The sequence below is a fragment of the Engystomops pustulosus genome, chromosome 5, assembly GCF_040894005.1.
Source record: "Engystomops pustulosus chromosome 5, aEngPut4.maternal, whole genome shotgun sequence".
Classification (NCBI taxonomy): domain Eukaryota; kingdom Metazoa; phylum Chordata; class Amphibia; order Anura; family Leptodactylidae; genus Engystomops; species Engystomops pustulosus.
This window is the reverse complement of record NC_092415.1, coordinates 52,001,277-52,021,712: the sequence shown is the minus strand read 5'-3', so window position 1 is coordinate 52,021,712 and position 20,436 is coordinate 52,001,277. Positions and strand designations below refer to the sequence as shown.

At 42.7% G+C, this 20,436-nt stretch overlaps 1 protein-coding gene across 3 annotated transcripts; it reads left to right on the top strand.

Annotated features, from left to right (window-relative positions):
* The first annotated feature begins 565 nt into the window (after positions 1 to 565).
* Positions 566 to 19,202, top strand: MCM4 (minichromosome maintenance complex component 4). Of its 3 annotated transcripts, none has more exons than XM_072151945.1 (17): positions 566 to 705; positions 1,720 to 1,793; positions 2,071 to 2,229; positions 2,311 to 2,474; positions 2,549 to 2,650; positions 2,797 to 2,892; positions 3,000 to 3,095; positions 4,335 to 4,473; positions 10,599 to 10,819; positions 10,942 to 11,062; positions 13,036 to 13,295; positions 15,653 to 16,018; positions 16,125 to 16,252; positions 16,336 to 16,543; positions 17,228 to 17,456; positions 17,796 to 17,929; positions 18,773 to 19,202. In XM_072151945.1, the coding sequence occupies exons 2-17, from the start codon at positions 1,724 to 1,726 to the stop codon at positions 18,863 to 18,865; spliced, it is 2,586 nt and encodes an 861-aa protein (XP_072008046.1). In that variant the 5' UTR covers positions 566 to 705; positions 1,720 to 1,723; the 3' UTR covers positions 18,866 to 19,202. The 3 variants fall into 3 exon arrangements, with proteins under 3 accessions (XP_072008046.1, XP_072008047.1, XP_072008045.1); XM_072151946.1 differs by lacking the exon at positions 566 to 705 and adding an exon at positions 713 to 730; XM_072151944.1 differs by lacking the exon at positions 566 to 705 and adding an exon at positions 1,112 to 1,133.
* The last annotated feature ends 1,234 nt before the right edge of the window (positions 19,203 to 20,436 follow it).

Here is a 20,436-nt window from a genome sequence, read left to right as displayed (position 1 = left end):
AAAGCTTCACCAGAGGTCACAGTGGGCAGAGAGATCTGTAACTAGGGGTCGCCTGTAAGTTGGGTGTTCTAAAGTAGGGGACTGCCTGTACTCAAACTTGTGTTGCCAATAAGGGTTTAGTGTATGTTGTCACATCAATCCCTGGAACTGAAAACCTTCCGCAAAATAAAAAAAAACGCAAGCATCTTTTACGATGCGGTTTCCATAAGGTTTCAATGCACCCGAAATACAGCGTGAGCTCATCGCAGACAGTGAGACCACGACCAGCGGACGCTGATGTGAAAAAGCCATGACACATTGTCACGGCTAGCTTTGTTACCAGCAGAAGACGGAAGCAGAGGTGACTGTACCATTATGTGTTTAAAGAAGTTGTTATACTTTAAAATGTCACTGATATATTATTGATATATATATTAGTGATCATGCTGTTCATAATGACCAATGAATATTAGTCAACAAAATTAATGTTAACTGTCAAGAAATTAATATTTTAGTTTTAAGCCAGAAATAATATACTTTCGGTGCTTTAACACCCCCCCCCTTCTGTGTGGAACATTCCAACCAGTCAGTGTACGTAGAAGAAAATTCCCCGCGAAACTCGTCACGTGACATTCAATTGGCGCGAAATCTTCTGGCGGGAGAAGGCAGCGGTAGCTGGACTACAACGTGATAGACTTCAGGCTGTAAGCGGTACCGGCTCTAGCGGTGAGTGTGTGTGCACACGGCTTAGGTGCATTGCGTAGTTTGTTGTTAGCTTCGTCCCTGAGCTATTTTGTAGGTGTATTCGCAGCGATATATAACCCAAACCCAGTAGGCAACTGAAATCTTCAGGCAGCACTTGTATAAGTGTTACGTGGTCTTGTAATACGGTGTTAACTTTCTAACCTTATAACAATATATAACTTGTTACACTTCATCCACATACTTTGTAGTTTAGACACTTTTGTACTTAATACTTTTGAACATAATATTGTCCGTACTTCATTCATACATTGACTGTGGTGGACATGATGATTCTCACATGGAGTATACACATCTGATAATGGTTAGGTAACCCTTTACTTGCTGTAGTTGGGAGATTGATGGATGGTCTCTCCTCTATCAGACTTGGTCACCCCTGCTGTTGGTTGCTGGTGAGGCCATATTTACATCCCTGAGGGCTCTTTCACAAGCTACTTTGCATCATGATTTTTTATGCATTTTTGACACCTTCAAAAGGCTTCTGCATTGATCAAGTGCCAAGGTTACTTTGCGTTTTCACTGCATCTGCTAAAACGCATTGTAACCTCAGCATGTGGTCAAGGCTGAAAACGCATCAAAAAACGCAACGCGTTGTGTGACAGTGCACTCAGAGAGCCTGCCCACGTGTTGTTTTCGTTGCGTTTTTAAATGCATCCAAAGCAAAAGTGAGATTTGGTCAAAACGCATATACGTTTGGAATGAAACGCATGCGATTCAGACAGAGCCCCCTCCCACTTGCGGTTTGAATGCATTTAAAAACAGTGGGGAGGAATGACTTCGGGTGATGCCACACATGGCGTTTTTAGTCAGTTTTTCCCAATTATCTTAATAGATAAACAGGTTGCAAGCAGCCAAATGCAAAATTGTGATATCATGGGAAAATGCAAGCATGTACTAAACAGATTCACTGTAAATGTTGCGGATTATCATCCTCTCCTTGAAATTAAATTTTTTATTTATTCATTTTTTTCTTCTCAGCACCATGTCTTCCCCATCATCCACACCAAGCCGCAGAAGGAACAAACGAGGACGAGGCAGCAATCCTCCAACTCGTAAGTAATTCCTTTTTCTGGAGTTCCAACTTTTGGTCTCTGTCTACCAGTGTATGGCATGTGCCCCTACAATGTGAACCACCAATCTGTGGTTCTGTGGTGTTTTAGGTTAGTTAGCGCACTCTGAGACCCCTGCTGTGTTCACTGAATTTTAACTTCTCTTACCTCCAGAACAAGATGTAGGACAAATGTAATTTGTGGGACAATTCCTTGTTGGTTGCTGCAAATCGACATAAAATAAAATCTTGCGTCCCCCTCTCCCCCTTCTGATTTGTAGCTCGCAGTGAGGAAGTTCACTCTCCTCCATCTCAGAGACGAAGGACTGATGACTCCACATCAATTGGTGAACTTCTGCCCATGCCAACTTCACCTTCTGGTGATCTCCAGAGTCCCAGTGGACAAGAGCTGCTGTTCTCCAGCCCAGCACCATCTCGCAGTATGTTTGTATTTTTGCCCTGTTATTTTCTGCTAGTAACATTTTTATACATGTAAATGTAAATATTTTATAATATTGCAGTTGCGCAGAGTGAACTTGACCTGAGTTCTCCTTTGACATATGGAACGCCAAGTTCTAGAGTGGAGGGGACTCCAAGGAGCGGTATTCGCGGTACTCCTGCGAGACAAAGGCCTGATCTAGGGTCAGCTCGCAAACTTAAGCAGGTGGATCTGCAATCAGACCAGGTAGATATCACTAGATATTGGTGTTGATGACATAGAAGCTTTCCAGTCTCTACAATTTCAGTTTCTATATTTAGCCTGCTGCAGAGGAACTGGTTACAAGCGAACAATCCATGGAACAAAAGCTGGTGATTTGGGGAACTGATGTCAATGTAATTACGTGCAGAGAAAAATTCCAGGTTAGTAAACTCTGAAAGAGATTTATCCTATGTGATGTGCTTTTTATTTTACCTTATGTGATACAATATGTGATACAATATCACATATATCACACCGTTTTTCGGTAAGATATTGACATTGCTTTTTTGTTTAACTTTTTATACAGCGTTTCATCCAGCGCTTTATTGATCCCTCTGCCAAAGAGGAGGAAAATGTTGGCTTGGATTTGAATGAACCGATTTACATGCAGCGTCTTGAAGAGGTAAGTTGAAAATCTGATATTTACTTTATTGATCTTAAAATTCCATGATTTAATTTTTTTTTCCTTTTATTTAACCCTAACTACTCTTCCCCTTTTTTGATGTATAGATCAATGTGGTTGGCGACCCATTCTTAAATGTGGATTGTGAGCATCTGAGAACATTTGATCAAGATCTGTACAGACAGCTAGTTTGCTATCCACAGGTAATTGTGTGTTAAGTAACTGTTACAAGGTCTAATACTGCATTATAACTTTCAAGTGTTGGTCCTCTCTCTGGCAGGATTTTTTCTTCGCTTAGCTTATTATGCCCTGGTTTTTACAAAAAAGTTTAAAGAGAACCCTTCAGGCAAATTTAAGGGGTTATCCGGGTTTTAAAAATTACCTAGGGCTGGAGAGGACTAGTTAAACATAATAAACATGTACTTACCTCCTCCGGCGCCGCCGATGTCCCGTGCCGGGGTCCCTTCGATCCGTGCCCCTGTTTGTTTACAGGGGCATGGAAGCCGCGCACAGGGAGCTTCCGGTCCGCGATGTGGCCGGCTCCTCCCATCTGTCCCCATCTCTCAGCGTTGTAAGCGCCCTGTGCACCCTTGTAATGAGACCGGCGTGCAGAGAAGACCGGCCGCGGCGCGGGACATCGGCAGCACCGGAGGAGGTAAGTACATGTTTATTGTGTTTAAATAGCCCTCCCCAGCCCGGCCATAAGAAATTTTTGAAACCCGGATAACCCCTTTAACCCTCTAAATATATTTTCTTAAACTGCCATTAGAAAGCACGACTGACAGCCTGTATAATGGTGTGAGGTATAATATTGTAATGGTTCCTCCATGTGCTGCCTGGTGGTGGCGCCCCCTGCAGCCTGTGTGTGTATAGGAGAGATACAACAGCTCCAGGCAGCCATGTTATAGAAGAACATGTCAGGTACTTGTGTAGCTGATGTCTGTGTCTCACACGTGTATGAGAAGGGGAGAGCATGTCAGCAGATAAACCACAGACACTACCGTAGCAATGCTTTACTATACATTACACACAGAATTGAGCAGGGAGAGGGGAGGGGTAGCAGGGGTGACATCGCTGCCTCTGACCATGTGACCAGCCTAATTTACATAATAAAAGATGATTTTATACTGATTAATGTATGAATTGACTTGATAAAGGCTGTGATGGGATCCATGTGAGCTGCTCCAACAGGTAGCAGTGACAGAAATAGTGAGAGACCTGATGACAGGTGTCCTTTAAAGAAGAGCAGATCCTGCCAGAGGTGGCACACTCCAGCATGTCGGTGTGCTTGGCTTACAATCCTTGATCCTGTGTGTAGATGTCCTTTTTTAAAACTTGTTACCTTTCAAGAACTCTGCAGGTCATGATGACTAGCTTATTGTTTAGATTCAGTATCTTGCTTTTATATGCTATATAAATTTGAATCTGTATTCTTCTTGTAGGAAGTAATTCCAACCTTTGATATGGCCGTTAACCAACTTTTCTTTGAACGTTTCCCGGATTCCATCTTGGAGCATCAGATTCAAGTTAGACCATACAATGCGTTAAAGACTAGAAATATGAGGAGTTTGAATCCTGAAGGTAACGTTTGAGATAGATATATCTATTTATTTTTAATTTTTTTTTTCCACCAAGCACTCTTTGGTATGACAGATTACATTATGTCACAAATAATAGTGCAATTTCTTCTTTCCACCACGTTCCCATGACGGCCCCCACCTGGAGGTTGCTCCTTATATCCTGTAGGGACAGGAAGTCACAAAAGTTTAAAAGGCTCCTCCCTAGCACCCCACACCAGTGTCTTCCTGTCCCTAGGGGATACAAGTCGCAAGAGTTTCCTATCTGAGGAACACAAATGGTAAGGTTCTTAGGAACCAGTCCGCTCCCACACTTTCCTAAGTGCTGGGAAAAGACCTAAAGACACCCCCGTCCCCTGTACTCTCCCCGGCTAGAACCTATCCAACGGTCCCGCGCGGCTAATGCTGGGTTCAGCAAGGGGAAAGAAGAATAGAGTACAGGGGCAGAAAAGTTACCTGCCGGGCCGGCGGCCAAAAGTTGGTTCTCCGCTCCGGGGAAGAGGAAAATTGAAAGCGGCATACCTCGGGGAAAATCTGTCGCACGCTCCGGCATCGAGTCATTGTGGCGCGAAATTCTGGCGCATCACGAGGAACTTCCGGTCCGGACATCCAATCAGGTAACACTTCCGGGTCGCTCCGGAGGGGGTGGGGGAGGAGCCCAGACATAAAACCGCCAAGCCTCAGGCATATGGCGTTGGTCTCAGTCAAACACTAAGTTGGCTCCAGCGTCTCCATCTCCCTCATGGCAGATGAAGCGATTAACGTGTTCCAGGTCCTGGTACCTGTAAGTACAAGCCCTGGGCTACCTCTCTGTCACATTTCAGCTTTTTCTATGTATTAATGGCTGTTATTATGTGTACCTTCTCAGGGCAAGGATCAGAAAGAGCCCAGAGAAAAGGAACCAAGAGAGAGGGAAAAACCAGTTAAAAAGCCTTCCAAACGTTGTGGGCTGTGTAATGCAAAAATGGCAGAGGATTATAAAAAGAGTTTATGTCCAGACTGCTTAAATAAAATCCTCAAAGAGGAAAGATCTTCTTTAATAGATGAATTAAGATCAGTGATTAAAGAGGAAGTATCCTCATCTATTGCGGCCCACTTACCTGAACCCCCTAAGAAAAAAACTAAATATATCCAAACATCCTCTTCTGAAGAGGATTCGGATTTTCCCTCAGGATCCCTTAGTGAGAAAGTGGAGGATGACTTTGAAGAGACTCAACCTAGAGATCTAAATCAGGCAAAATATCTATTTTCCTCAGAGGAACTGGATAATCTATTGAAAGCATTAAAAAATACACTAGATATCGAGGACGTGGTTGAACCATCCTCGGCTCAGTCTGAACTCTTCGGAGGACTAAAATATAAAAAGAAACGGGTCTTTCCAGTGGTAGACACATTAAAAGATCTAGTTCTAGAGGAGTGGAAAGCCCCAGAGAAAAGAATATCAGTTTCTAAAGAATTTCGCAATAGACTACTGTTTGAAGATAATGCTTTATGGGACCCTATACCTAAAATAGATGTTCAGGTCACCAAAGTGGTTAAAAAAACTGACCTTCCCTTTGAGGATATTGCACAGCTTAAAGACCCTTTAGATAGGAAGGCTGATGCCCTTTTGAAAAAAGCGTGGGAAGCATCCTCCCTAAACATAAAAACAAACATTGCGTCCACTTCTGTAGCTAGAACCCTCTTTTTGTGGCTCTCAGAATTAGAAAACCACCTTATAAATAAAACCCCTAGAGAATCCATCATAGAGTCCATGCCCCTCTTAAAATCCGCTACCGCATTCCTTGCCGATGCATCTGCTGAAGCCTTAAGATTCTCGGCTAAAGAAGCGGCCCTGACTAACTCAGTCCGTAGGTCATTATGGGTAAAACAGTGGGGCGGTGATGTTAAATCAAAGACCATGTTATGTGGAATTCCATTTCAGGGAGAATTCGTATTTGGCAGCGAACTGGATTCTATCCTGGAAAAAGCTGCGGATAGAAAAAAGGGGTTTCCAGTTAACAAACCTTCCCCTAAAAGACCCTCTTTTTCCTTTCGCCCCTCTAGGGAAAATAAAACCCAATATAGAGGAAAGGGAAAGACTGGCAGGTGGAGCTACGCAAAAGGCGGAGCAGGTCGCGGGTACCTCTTTAACCCTGACCAAAAACAAAAAAGACAATGACTTACAGGTGGGGGGGAGGCTTTCTTATTTTGTAACAAAATGGGAGGAAATTTCTCCGAGTCCTTGGATTCGGCAGATTATAAAATCAGGTTACAGGATAGAATTTCTCCATCCCCCCCCTCAAAACTTCCAGATTTCTCCCAAATTTACCAAGACTCAAAATCTTCAGTTATGGGCCAACATTCAGCAGCTGTGTCACATGAATGTGATTGTCCCAGTACAGAAGTCAGAAGAAGAGAAAGGATTCTACTCCCCTCTATTTTTAGTAAAAAAACCGAACGGCACGTACCGTTTAATTATAAATCTAAAAAAATTGAACAAATTTATAGTAACCAAACATTTCAAGATGGAGTCAATAAGATCTACAGTACCTCTCATAGGTCAAAATTATTTCCTATGTACAGTGGATCTCAAAGACGCGTACTATCACGTCCCAATTTTCCAAAACCATCAGAAATATCTGAGGTTTGCGGTTCAATCCCCTCAGGGGAAAATCCTTCATTTCCAGTTCAGGGCACTACCGTTTGGAATTTCATCAGCTCCACGCATATTCACCAAGATAATGGTAGAAGTGGTAGCCTACCTGAGAAGGAAAAATATTGTAATAATACCCTACTTAGACGACCTGCTCTTAGTGGCCAGAACAAAAGTAGAATTAAAAAGTCACCTACAGACATCTCTACTTCTCCTTCAGGATTTAGGCTGGGTAATAAACCAGGAGAAATCCAATTTCTCTCCAGAAAAAACAAAGATATTTCTAGGGGTAGTACTGAACTCAATGAAACAGAGTTCCTTCTTGCCACAAGAGAAATGCAAAAAATTAAAACAATCTGTAAGTCTCTTTCAGGAGAAAATCTTTTGCAGCATCCGAGCAGCTCTAAGTCTACTAGGACTCCTGACCTCCTGTATCCAGTGTGTGGCCTGGGCACAAAGTCATACGAGAATCATGCAGGCCTGGACGATCCGCATCTGGGACAAAAATCCACTACATCTAGATCACAAGGTAAAAATCCCTTATCTAGTAAAACACTCGTTAAACTGGTGGAAAAATCCCCAAAATTTAAGGAAGGGGGTCTGGTGGAATCCCTCCCCGGTTCTCACAATACAGACAGATGCAAGCCTGCAAGGTTGGGGGGCAGTTCTCCCAGACCTACATCTTCAAGGACAGTGGGACAATCAATCCCGATCCATGTCCTCAAACTTCAGAGAGCTGAAAGCGGTCTTAGAAACGCTAAAAGCTGCACACAAATCCATAGAAGGTCAACATATCAAGATCTTCTCCGACAATACGACTACGGTCGCTTACCTACGCAGACAAGGGGGAACGAAATCAAAGAGCCTGACGAATCTATGTTGCCAAATTTTCAAATGGGCAGAATCTCACCTCCTCTCCCTCTCAGCAATCCACTTAAAAGGGATAGAGAATACAGAAGCAGATTTTTTGAGCAGAGTCACACTGGACTCAAACGAATGGTCTCTACATCCAGAAACCTTTTTGGAGATTTGCCACCTGTGGGGAACTCCAACTCTGGATCTGTTTGCCACCTTCCAAAACAAAAAGACGACCCTATTTTTCTCTCTGGATCCCAGGGGCTCTCCATCAGGCCTAGATGCTCTCAGCCAGTCATGGGGAACAGGTCTAGTCTATGCCTTTCCCCCTATATCTTTGATTCCAAAAGTGCTGCAGAAACTGAGATCCGAAAAGATTTTTCTAATACTCATTGCTCCATTTTGGCCGAAAAGAAGCTGGTTCCCGGCTGTTCAAAGACTGTCAATAGACAATCCATATCATCTTCCCTACCGTCAGGACCTTCTCACACAGGGGCCATTATATCATCAAAACCTAAAACAATTAAATCTGACAGCCTGGATCCTGAGAGGTCGTTCTTAACAGCCAGAGGACTCTCTAGTGAAGTTATCAGCACCATAAAAGCAAGCAGGAAACCAGTAACAAATGCCATCTATCAAAAGATCTGGAAGAAATTCTGCTCCTGGTGCGGAGACCGTCCTCCCTCTCTGGGAACCCCAAACCTAGCTCAAGTGTTAGACTTCCTACAGTCAGGGTTTTCCTTGGGTCTTAGGCCAAGCACACTCAAGGTCCAGATTTCTGCACTTAGTGTTTTTCTTGATTTTCCCCTGGCCAACCATCAGTGGGTCAAAAGATTTATCAAGGGGTGTTCCCGTATTAGACCTTACATTAAAAACCAAACTCCCCCTTGGGATCTTTCCTTGGTGTTAGACCATCTTACAGGGCCTTCCTTTGAACCTCTAGAGGCAGAAAACATAAAAAGCCTTACACTAAAAACAGCCTTTCTTATAGCCATCACTACAGCTCGTAGATTAGGAGAAATTCAGGCCCTTTCATGTAAAGATCCCTTCTTAAGAGTCCTAGAGGATAGAATAGTCCTTAAACTAGATCCCTTATTTCTCCCAAAAGTGGTATCTAACTTCCATCGCAAACAAGAAATTATTCTTCCCTCTTTCTATCCTAACCCTAAAACAGACAGTGAAAAGAAATGGCAGACCTTAGATGTTAGGAGGACTGTGCTTCTGTATCTAGAAGCTACACAAAGTTGGAGGAAAGATTCTAACCTATTAATAAATTTTGGGGGTAAAAACAAAGGCTGTAAAGCCTCCAAAGCAACACTAGCCAGGTGGATTAAATCTACCATCATACTTTGTTATAAATCAGCCAACACTTCCCTACCAGAATGTATTAAAGCTCATTCTACTAGAGCCATAGCTACTTCATGGGCAGAAAAAAGAGGCGCATCCTTAGACCAGATCTGCCGCGCAGCCACGTGGTCAAGCTCCTCTACATTCGCAAAGCACTACCGCCTGGACATTGCCTCTCAGAGCGATCTGTTGTTTGGCAGAAAGATTCTCCAGGCAGTGGTCCCTCCCAAATAATGGGTAATCTGGTAAGTCTCCAGGTGGGGGCCGTCATGGGAACGTGGTGGAAAAGATGGAATTAGTCTTACCGGTAATTCGGTTTCCACTAGTGACCATGACGGCCCCCCATTATTTCCCTCCCTTCCTTCCTTCTTGGTAACGGGTCCAAAGGTGTATGCACTTACATCCTTCCAGGTGGTACTTTGGTAGACACTGGTGTGGGGTGCTAGGGAGGAGCCTTTTAAACTTTTGTGACTTCCTGTCCCTACAGGATATAAGGAGCAACCTCCAGGTGGGGGCCGTCATGGTCACTAGTGGAAACCGAATTACCGGTAAGACTAATTCCATCTTTTTGATTAAAGAGTACCTGTAAAGTAAGCAGTTCCTAGTGCTACAACATATGCAGCAGTGTTGTGAGGGGGTGGTGATTGCCGCATGACACTCGGCAGTCACCGCCGGGCTATGAAGAGGGCGGGGAGCTACGGGGGAAGTCAACGTCTCAGACCGCCCCTTTATGAATACGCTCGACCGCACTGTAAGTGCGGCAGTGTACAGCGGCTATTGTACATCGCGGCAGAGTCTGCTAGCGCTAGCAGTATAACACTGCTGCATCTGTTGTAGCACTAGGAGCTGCTTACCTTGGTAGGCAGCTTCTAGTGCTGTTTTTACAGGTCCTCTTCAAGTGCAGTAAAATGGTTACGGTTGCTATGGTAATTAAGGACACTGGATTCTTGTTTTAATTTGAGCCCTATTAAAAGGGCTTGTATTAACTTAACAAGTTATCCCCTATGCACAGGATAGTGGATAACAAACTGAGATGCCAACAATACTGAGAACCGGCATCTCAATCTCGATAATGGGTGGAGCTGCAGGATGAACATGTGTCCTGCCACTCCATTTAATGTTATGGGAGTTTCGGAAATTGCTGAGCATAGTTCTTTATCTCCAGCGCTCTCGTTTACTATGTATGTCCACTATTGAATGGAACAGCAGAACGCATGCTCATTGCTGGGGTTGCATACTTGTGTTATATTTTAATATATAAATGTTTTATCCCTTATTAAATTGTTTTTCAGATATTGATCAGTTGATCACAATAGGTGGAATGGTGATTAGGACGTCACAGATTATCCCAGAAATGCAAGAAGCTTTCTTTAAATGTCAAGTGTGTGCTTTTAGCACAAGAGTGGAGATTGACCGAGGCCGCATTGCAGAACCAGCTGTCTGCAAACATTGTAACACCACACACAGCATGGCATTGATTCACAATCGCTCAATGTTTTCAGATAAACAAATGGTATGTCTGATCATTTTCCTTAGTCAACTTCTTGCCTTTTTATAGGTGACATACAAATCCATTAATGCAGTATTAAAGCATTCGTCCAGATAATGTTTATTATTTTTGTTACTCCCTTGTAGATAAAACTACAAGAGTCCCCTGAAGATATGCCAGCCGGACAGACTCCGCATACTATAATTTTGTATGGACATAATGACTTGGTGGATAAAGTGCAGCCTGGAGACAGGGTCAATGTGACAGGTAAGTTCTGAGCTCTGCATGGCTTTTATTTATTATATCTACATTTGAGGTGTATATTCTACATTTTATATACACTCACCGGCCACTTTATTAGGTACACCATGCTAGTAACGGGTTGGACCCCTTTTGCCTTCAGAACTGCCTCAATACTTCGTGGCATAGATTCAACAAGGTGCTGGAAGCATTCCTCAGAGATTTTGGTCCATATTGACATGATGGTATCACACAGTTGCCGCAGATTTGTCGGCTGCACATCCATGATGCGAATCTCCCGTTCCACCACATCCCAAAGATGCTCTATTGGATTGAGATCTGGTGACTGTGGAGGCCATTTGAGTACAGTGAACTCATTGTCATGTTCAAGAAACCAGTCTGAGATGATTCCAGCTTTATGACATGGCGCGTTATCCTGCTGAAAGTAGCCATCAGATGTTGGGTACATTGTGGTCATAAAGGGATGGACATGGTCAGCAACAATACTCAGGTAGGCTGTGGCGCTGCAACGATGCTCAATTGGTACCAAGGGGCCCAAAGAGTGCCAAGAAAATATTCCCCACACATTACACCAGCACCACCAGCCTGAACCGTTGATACAAGGCAGGATGGATCCATGCTTTCATGTTGTTGACACCAAATTCTGACCCTACCATCCGAATGTCGCAGCAGAAATCGAGACTCCTCAGACCAGGCAACGTTTTTCCAATCTTCTACTGTCCAATTTTGATGAGCTTGTGCAAATTGTAGCCTCAGTTTCCTGTTCTTAGCTGAAAGGAGTGGCACCCGGTGTGGTCTTCTGCTGCTGCAGCCCATCTGCCTCAAAGTTCGACGTACTGTGCGTTCAGAGATGCTCTTCTGCCTACCTTGGTTGTAACGGGTGTCGATTTGAGTTACTGTTGCCTTTCTATCAGCTCGAACCAGTCTGGTCATTCTCCTCTGTCCTCTGGCATCAACAAGGCATTTCCGCCCACAGAACTGCCGCTCACTGGATGTTTTTTCTTTTTCGGACCATTCTCTGTAAACCCTAGAGATGGTCGTGCGTGAAAATACCAGTAGATCAGCAGTTTCTGAAATACTCAGACCAGCCCTTCTGGCACCAACAACCATGCCACGTTCAAAGGCACTCAAATCGCCTTTCTTCCCCATACTGATGCTTGGTTTAAACTGCAGGAGATTATCTTGACCATGTCTACATGCCTAAATGCACTGAGTTGCCGCCATGTGATTGGCTGATTAGAAACTAAGTGTTAACGAGCAGTTGGACAGGTGTACCTAATAAAGTGGCCGGTGAGTGTATACTGGAGTATAAGCAGAGACCCCTAATTTTACCAGCAAAAACTGGGAAAACCTATTAACTCAAGTATAAGCCGAGGTTGGGCAAAGCATTGGTCAGTTGACGTCCCCCCTCCCCCAGTATATATCCAGCTCCCAGTTGTATATAGCTAGCCTGCCCCTCTGTAGTATACAGCCAGCCCTTACAAAAAAAAAAAATAATACACACACACACACACACACACACACACACACACACACACACACACACACACACACACACACACACACACTGCGGCTCCTTCTTACTTCCGACTTCTGTACAGCTGGCAGGGGCGCACCCATGTTATCTTCCTGGCCGGCGCATACTATGACGTCATCAGCGGCCGCGTTTTAGTATGCTCCGGCCAGGAAGATAACATGGCCTCGTCCCTGCCGGCTGTGCAGAACAAGGAAGCCAGAAGCGGAGCCGCCCTGAACATCGGGGGCCGCCGGAGGGTGAGTATATAAGTTTATTTTTATTAACTCGTGTATAAGCCAAGGTGAGGTTTTTCAGCACATTTTTTGTGCTGAAAAACTCTGCTTATACACAAGTATATAGGGGTAATTTCTTAACCTACAATTTCTCTTGAAGTCTACAAAATATCAAGTAAATTCTTGGCATTTTTTTTCTCATTTTTTTTACATTTTTTTTTAAATTGTAGGTATATACAGAGCAGTTCCCATTCGTGTAAATCCCAAAGTCAGAAATGTGAAGTCGGTATACAAGACTCACATCGATGTCATCCACTATCGGAAAACTGATGCAAAGCGTCTACATGGAATTGATGAAGAGACTGAGCAGAAGATGTTCACTGAGGAACGTATACAAATACTGAAGGAGCTGGCTGCTAAGCCTGACATCTATGAAAGACTGGCAGCAGCTCTAGCACCAAGTATATATGAGCATGAAGATATTAAGAAGGTATGACATAATTTTGCTTCTGGTCCAACTTAAATGAAAATGTACAGTGATAGTGTGCAATGTATTAAAATTATTACCTGCATTTAAAGGAAATCAACCACTGAAAAAAACAATTACTCGCCTCTGCTCTTCTTGATCTTGATCCTGATCACCTAGAAAAGAAAGTTATAATTTGCTTCCAGCTGCTAGTTATGTGCACGCATTCGCCATCACCTGCTTGAGGCGTGAATTCACCCTGCTCTCCCAGGAGGTGGTGGTGGGGGTGCATAATTAGCAAGCCAGAGCGCCAGACATTTTTTTCCCCTGCGCTCCCTACTACTAATAACTTTTTTTTTTTTTTCTTTTTTTTTTTTTTCAGTGGTTGATTTCCTTTACCTACATTTCCCTAAAACCAGTAATGGTATGAGAAAACCATTAGTGAAAATCTTTCCAGGATACTGCATGTTTAAGGACGTTTTTTATCCCCTTCCCCATTATACTCTATGGAATCCGTCCTATAAGCTGACCATTCCCTTTTAAAAGACCAATAGTCTTAAATAATCCCCTTCCCCAGTATATAGGTAGCTGTAGCACGCTGCAGCCTTTTCCCAGGATACTGTATAGGCAGCCCCAGCACATTTAAAAAAAAAAATAATAATAATAATATGACCGTCGTAGTGTGCACGCAGGCCGAACACACAGAGCTGGGTTGAGATACTTTAAAGGATAGAAGAGCTGGGAGGAGCACTGGGAGGCATGCAGTGAGGACAGTACAGGCAGTCCCCAGGTTACATACAAGATAAGAGTCTGTAGGTTTGTTCTTAAGTTGAATTTGTATGTAAGTCGGAACTGTATATTTTATCATTGTAATCCCAGCCTGAACTTTTTTGGTCTCTGTGACCATTGGATTTTAAAAATGTTGGGTTGTCATAAGAATCAAGATTAACAATAAAGCTTCATTACAGACACCTTTGATAACTGTTAGTTGTTATTATAGCCTAGGACAGTGGTGGCGAACCTGTGGCACTCAGAGCCATTTCTGTGGGCACTCAGACCATTGCCCAGGACAGAATTCACCAAATAGGACCAAATCCACCAAAACTTTCTGCAGTCCCAGGAAGAGATGCTGCTCTCAGCGCTATTTTAAAGGGACACTTCATTGTCTGTTTGGAACTGCAGGAAAAGTGAGACGCTGCTGAGAGACCCTGCAGAGAAGCTACAATGAGAGTCTGAATTTGTCCTCCTTCTTTCAACTGTATTGGTTGCCTCAGGGGGCCGATACGATTGAAAGATGTGGAAGCAGTAGCAATAAGTTACTGCTTCAAATGCCATGTTGGCACTTCATGGTAATTAAAGAGAACCTACCACCACGAATCTACCTATAAAGGTAGATCGGGTGGTAGGTGGATGTAAGGGACGTGAGGATAGCTCTTTTTAGAGCTAATCCTCACGTCCCCGCTAACTTTTGGGAAACTTTATTGAGCTAATATGTAAATGTCGTTATGCGGCTACTGGGGCGTGGAGTAGCCGGCACGAGGCTACACAGCGCGGCTACTCCACGCCCCAGTAGCCACATTACTCCTCCTACCCTGTTGCGTGCGGCGCGCAGCTCCTCGTAGCTGCGCGCCCTCGTCCCTCATGATGGCGTTCTGCGCATGCGCAGCACGCAGCCCGGCGGTTGAGCAGTCCCAGAACAGAGGCCGGAGCTACTGCGCATGCGCAGTAGCCGGCTTGTCGGACGAGGGCGCGCAGCTACGAGGAGCTGCGCGCCGCACGCAACAGGGTAGGAGGAGTAATGTGGCTACTGGGGCTTGGAGTAGCCGCGCTGTGTAGCCTCGTGCTCGGCTACTCCACACCCCAGTAGCCGCATAACGAAATTTACATATTAGCTCAATAAAGTTTCCCAAAAGTTAGCGGGGACGTGAGGATTAGCTCTAAAAAGAGCTATCCTCACGTCCCTTACATCCACCTACCACCCGATCTACCTTTATAGGTAGATTCGTGGTGGTAGGTTCCCTTTAAGTGGATTTTGGTTGTAGCTTGGGCACTTTGTCTCCAAAAGGTTCGCCATCACTGGCCTAGGACTAAAGTACAATAAATTTACCAATATCTAGTGGTCCGTTTGTAACTAGGGGTCGTATGTAAGTCGAATGTTCTTAAGTAGGGGACCGCCTGTACTTCCTTGTAGCCTGTGTGACTGAGACCACTGATTTTTTTTCTGTAGTGGTCCAAGTACAATTTGTATTTCCTCGATGGCATTGATAGATATAATTGGAACCATTTCCTTCTCTTGTAAAAAAATAAAAAAAATTCTGTTGATTGATCTTCCTGGTGTCACATGTAACGGTTCAGCCTCTAACATAATTCTATCCACACAGGGTATTTTGCTGCAGTTGTTTGGTGGCACACGCAAGGATTTCAGTCATACAGGAAGAGGAAAGTTCAGAGCTGAAGTGAACATTCTCCTGTGTGGTGATCCTGGCACAAGTAAATCGCAGCTTCTACAGTATGTGTACAACCTTGTACCTAGAGGCCAGTATACTTCTGGCAAGGGGTCCAGTGCTGTAGGTTTAACAGCCTATGTGATGAAGGACCCAGAGACAAGACAGCTTGTCCTCCAAACTGGAGCCTTGGTGCTGAGTGACAATGGAATTTGTTGTATTGATGAATTTGACAAAATGAATGAGAGCACAAGATCTGTACTTCATGAAGTCATGGAACAGCAGACCTTATCAATAGCTAAGGTGAGATGGTATACTGGTACAGCCTACAAAAACTTCAATTACAGACTATACCAAACTTGTGATGTTCTTCAGGCTGACAGCTTTTTCCTTGCTCCCCATTGTTTAGGCTGGGATTATCTGTCAGCTAAATGCACGTACGTCTGTCCTTGCTGCTGCTAACCCTGTGGAGTCGCAGTGGAATCCTAAGAAAACCACTATAGAGAACATCCAGCTTCCACACACCCTTTTGTCAAGGTAATTCACCGGCTGCTTGAGAATTTTCATAAAAAATTGTGTTTATAGGTTGTTGGGCTGTCATTTTATTTTTTTTTTCTTAGATTTGATCTTATATTCTTGATGTTGGATCCACAAGACGAGACTTACGACCGGCGCCTGGCTCACCATCTTGTGGCTTTGTACTATCAAAGTGAGGAGCAGTTGAATGAGGAACAACTAGATATGGCAGTGTTAAAGGACTACATTGCATATGCACGCACCTACGTCCATCCACGATTAAGTGAGGAAGCCAGTCAAGCGCTCATTGAGGTAAATATTATAGAACTCAACAGCAACAATTGCATTGTCATCTGTGTGATGAATCTTCTACAATAGTTAAATATATAGTTGGTTATAGTACACTGCTTTTTGCTAGTACAGCATTTCACAAATGAGTGTTTACATAGCAATGTGGCTAAATGGCCCGATTACACAGTGATTAAGAATTAGATGTTTGAGACAACGTTTCATCCATGCTACTGTAACTGTTACAGTTTTGGAATAAAATTTTTTTAATTCCATTAAGGCTTTATGCACATGAGGCCCCCATCATTCCCATAAATTACTGTGGGGCCTACAAAATGGAAATACAGGAGAAAATGGGACATGCTCTATTTTTTTTGTGTCTTGTTGATAGCTCTGTGGGAAATACAACTATTCATATGGATGACCATTTCCCATTGTCGTGAATGTGAACTTGTGCTACCCGTATGAAATCAGTAGTACATGGACAGAAATATATGTTCCTAAGGCCTTGGGTGTTACCGCTCTTTTTAAAATGTTTGGTTATGGGAAGCTGGTTCCATTATGTTATCTTACAATTGTACCGCATCATGTGTGTTTCTGTCCAATAAATGGGTCTGTTTTTTGTATAACTTTAACAACATACATGGTAAAAATTACTGTTTATGAAAGTTTTTTTTTTTTTTTTTTTAATTTTTTTTTTATTCAAAGGCTTATGTAGACATGAGAAAAATTGGCAGTGGTCGTGGAATGGTATCTGCTTACCCAAGGCAATTGGAGTCTCTGATTCGGCTTTCTGAAGCTCACGCCAAAGTTCGCTTTTCCAGTAAAGTGGAAACGATTGATGTAGAGGAAGCTAAACGCCTACATCGTGAAGCTTTAAAACAGTCTGCAACAGATCCAAGAACTGGAATTGTTGACATCTCCATTCTTACTACAGGTAAAGAAAACTTAGAAGTGAAATACTCAAGAATTTTAGTGATAATGGTTTGCTTCCTATATTTGTTTTTATTGATATAGCTACATTTTGGGGGTAGGGTGAGGGTACAATGGCAATAGTTATGCTGGACAAAAAAGTGTCCAAGTGGCGGTTTTAAAAAATACAAATTAAGAAAAATTTGGTGTTGAACAGAATTGATGAGTGAATTATAACAATGCTCGACCCAGGATTTATAAAGTAATGTGTGTGTGTTTGCCTATCACGTCTGATGTTTGCAGCATATGGAGGGATACATACCATACTGTGAAACCAGTTTTTAACTAGTATTGTATTTTGTAGGAATGAGTGCCACCGCTCGCAAACGCAAAGAGGAACTAGCTCAGACCCTGAAGAAACTGATCCAATCTAAAGGCAAAACGCCAGCATTGAAATACCAGCAGTTGTTCGAGGATCTCAGAGGACAGTCAGATGCAGTAAGTTCACCGCTAATCTTGGCTTTAAACACCCACTGTTCAAATTATTTAACATTTACACCATTGCTAGGTCGAATAGAATGTATTATAACATTTTATAGTTGTCACCAAAGGAAAGTGAATTGAAGACTAAACTTAGATCATTGATATTTTTTCTATGTTTAGAATGTAACACTAAGGAAATCTAACACCAGGAGTATTTGTAAACTTAGCACACTTACCTGGTGGTGTGTGTGTGCCCCTGCATGGCCCTTTTTTTTTTTTTTTTTTTTTTATTATAAAAAAAAAAGGGCATTAGAAGCTTGATTAAGAACAGATCCTGCCATGGGGGAAATACACCTGCATGTAAGTGTGCTTGGTTCAGCATCCTTCATTCTGGTGGTAGATTTCCTGTACAAAAAAAATCTTCATTTTTGCCATATTCTGACACTTATAACCTTTTAATATTTGGCATATGGAGGTTTTTTTTTTTTTGCAAGATGTGATGACCTATACATTTGATAACACTTGTGGGGATCTACAACATTTTGATCTTTTATATTCTAGTTATGAGTTGCAAAATCACCAGGTGCCATTCCCCCCGTGATGTCACAGGGAGTGACTATCACAGCCACGATGTGCTGGATGTGCTGCTGGCTGTTACATGCACCTTGGTTTTGCTGCCTATGAGACTTCTCCCTACACCCCTTGCTGCAAAACATTAGTTTGCGTCGAGTGGTTTTTGTGGAACTTTTTTATGTCCTAAAGTAAAACTGAAAATAATCAAATGACTTTGTTTTGAAATGGCTTAGTATGACCAATAATTTGCTAACTTTAAGATCGTTTTTTTTTTTTTTTCTGCAGGCAATTACAAAGGATATGTTTGATGAAGCTCTGCATGCACTAGCAGATGAAGACTATCTGACAGTGACTGGGAAGACTGTTCGCCTGTTGTAAATAAGAGGAATAGTGTGTCAGCAGTGGGTCTTGCTGCTGTTTCCTGATAAAGAATCCATCCTAGCATTGGTGACCCTCTTGGGTGTTATTATTGCAAGTGTAATGGGTTTGTTTGTTTATGTATATATATATTTTGCCTCTTATGGATCAGTTGATTCATAACATGCACAGTAATAAGTGATCTGCGTTAGTTTATTATGTGTAACTGTTTTAGGCTACTAAGCAGAGCACTGATCAATAATTACTGAATTACTGTATTGTGTAACACCCCCTCCCCCTATTCCAAATGCTACATTGTTGTAGATGATAAATAAAAGCAATTCTTGTTACCTGCAAATTCTGTAAAATAGTTTTTATTTTTGTATGGTATTAGCTTTAGCTCCAGGTATTGCCCGGGATAGTAAATAACTGCTCTTGGCTACAACAAAATAGATTGGGTCAAAAAAATATATTTTTATATGTATCTATTTACTGTCTTAGACTGTCACTGACAGTCTGTGTCACTGATTGTCCCTTTTATCAGAAGTGTCAGAGCAGAACTGCTCTAGTCCATGGCAACCAATCAGAACTCAGGTTTGGTTTACATGGACAACTGGAAAAGTTTTTTACCCTAGATATTTCTGATAAATCTCCCCCTTCTCTCTGTATCTCTATCCATCTTGCCTCATATCCAATCAAAACTCAGAGCTCATATTAATGACCTGTGGCAGAACAGCAACCGATCACGTCCCTGCTTCCAACTGCTGCAGCAGCAGACTATTGCTCCTGAATGTTGTGGTTAATAAGTGTATTTTGGAAAGTGTGTGGTGAAAATTTTGGCTCAAAACCATGTCTATGATGTTGCAGAGAGCGGCTGTGCAAAATTTGGTGATTGTAACCATAACGGTACAGATTCTTTTAGCGGACCCACACAGTTATGTTTAACTTTTAATGGTTATTTGGAGAACTTGTCTACAATAGAAATGATGACGAGCTGGTTGGTGAGGGTCCTACTGCTGTTGTCTACAGCAATCTGGGACCCATCATTCTCAATCACACAGATGGATGGAATTGGGTAGGATGAATGTGCTCTTCTATTAATTAATATAGGTGTATCAAAAATCATATACATATTCAGTGAAACATGGTTCTGGACATTTCCTTAAAGCAGTTGTCCCAATTTGAATCATTATCCCCAGACCTGGTCAGGGAATAAGTAAACTTGGGGAAACCCTTTTAACCCCTTCACTACCTCGCCACGAAAATTTATGACGGCTTTTACTCTGACAGATTCGTAAATTTTCAAACTTCACGCCTTTATCTCCTCAACCGTGGCATCCAGCAGCACAATTCTGGTGTCAAATTAAACAGAGCAATCTCCTGATGTATGGATGCTTCACAGAGCCAGAGATATCTACCCTTAAAGTTGCACTAAAAAGTTGATTTTCCACCACGTACCCATAATGGGCCCCACCTGGAGGATGCTCCTTATATCATGTAGGGACAAGAAGTTACAAGAGTGTAAAAGTCTCCTCCCTAGCATCCAACACCAGTGTCTTCCTGTCCCTATGGGATATAAGTTGCAAGAGATT

Coding starts and splice junctions, on each gene's coding strand:
- MCM4 (XM_072151945.1), top strand. CDS start 1,724: ATGTCTTCCCCATCATCCACACCAAGCCGCAGAAGGAACAAACGAGGA. Junction 11,063..13,035: donor AGACAGGGTCAATGTGACAG/GTAAGTTCTGAG, acceptor TTTAAATTGTAG/GTATATACAGAGCAGTTCCC. Junction 16,253..16,335: donor CCACACACCCTTTTGTCAAG/GTAATTCACCGG, acceptor TTTTTTTCTTAG/ATTTGATCTTATATTCTTGA.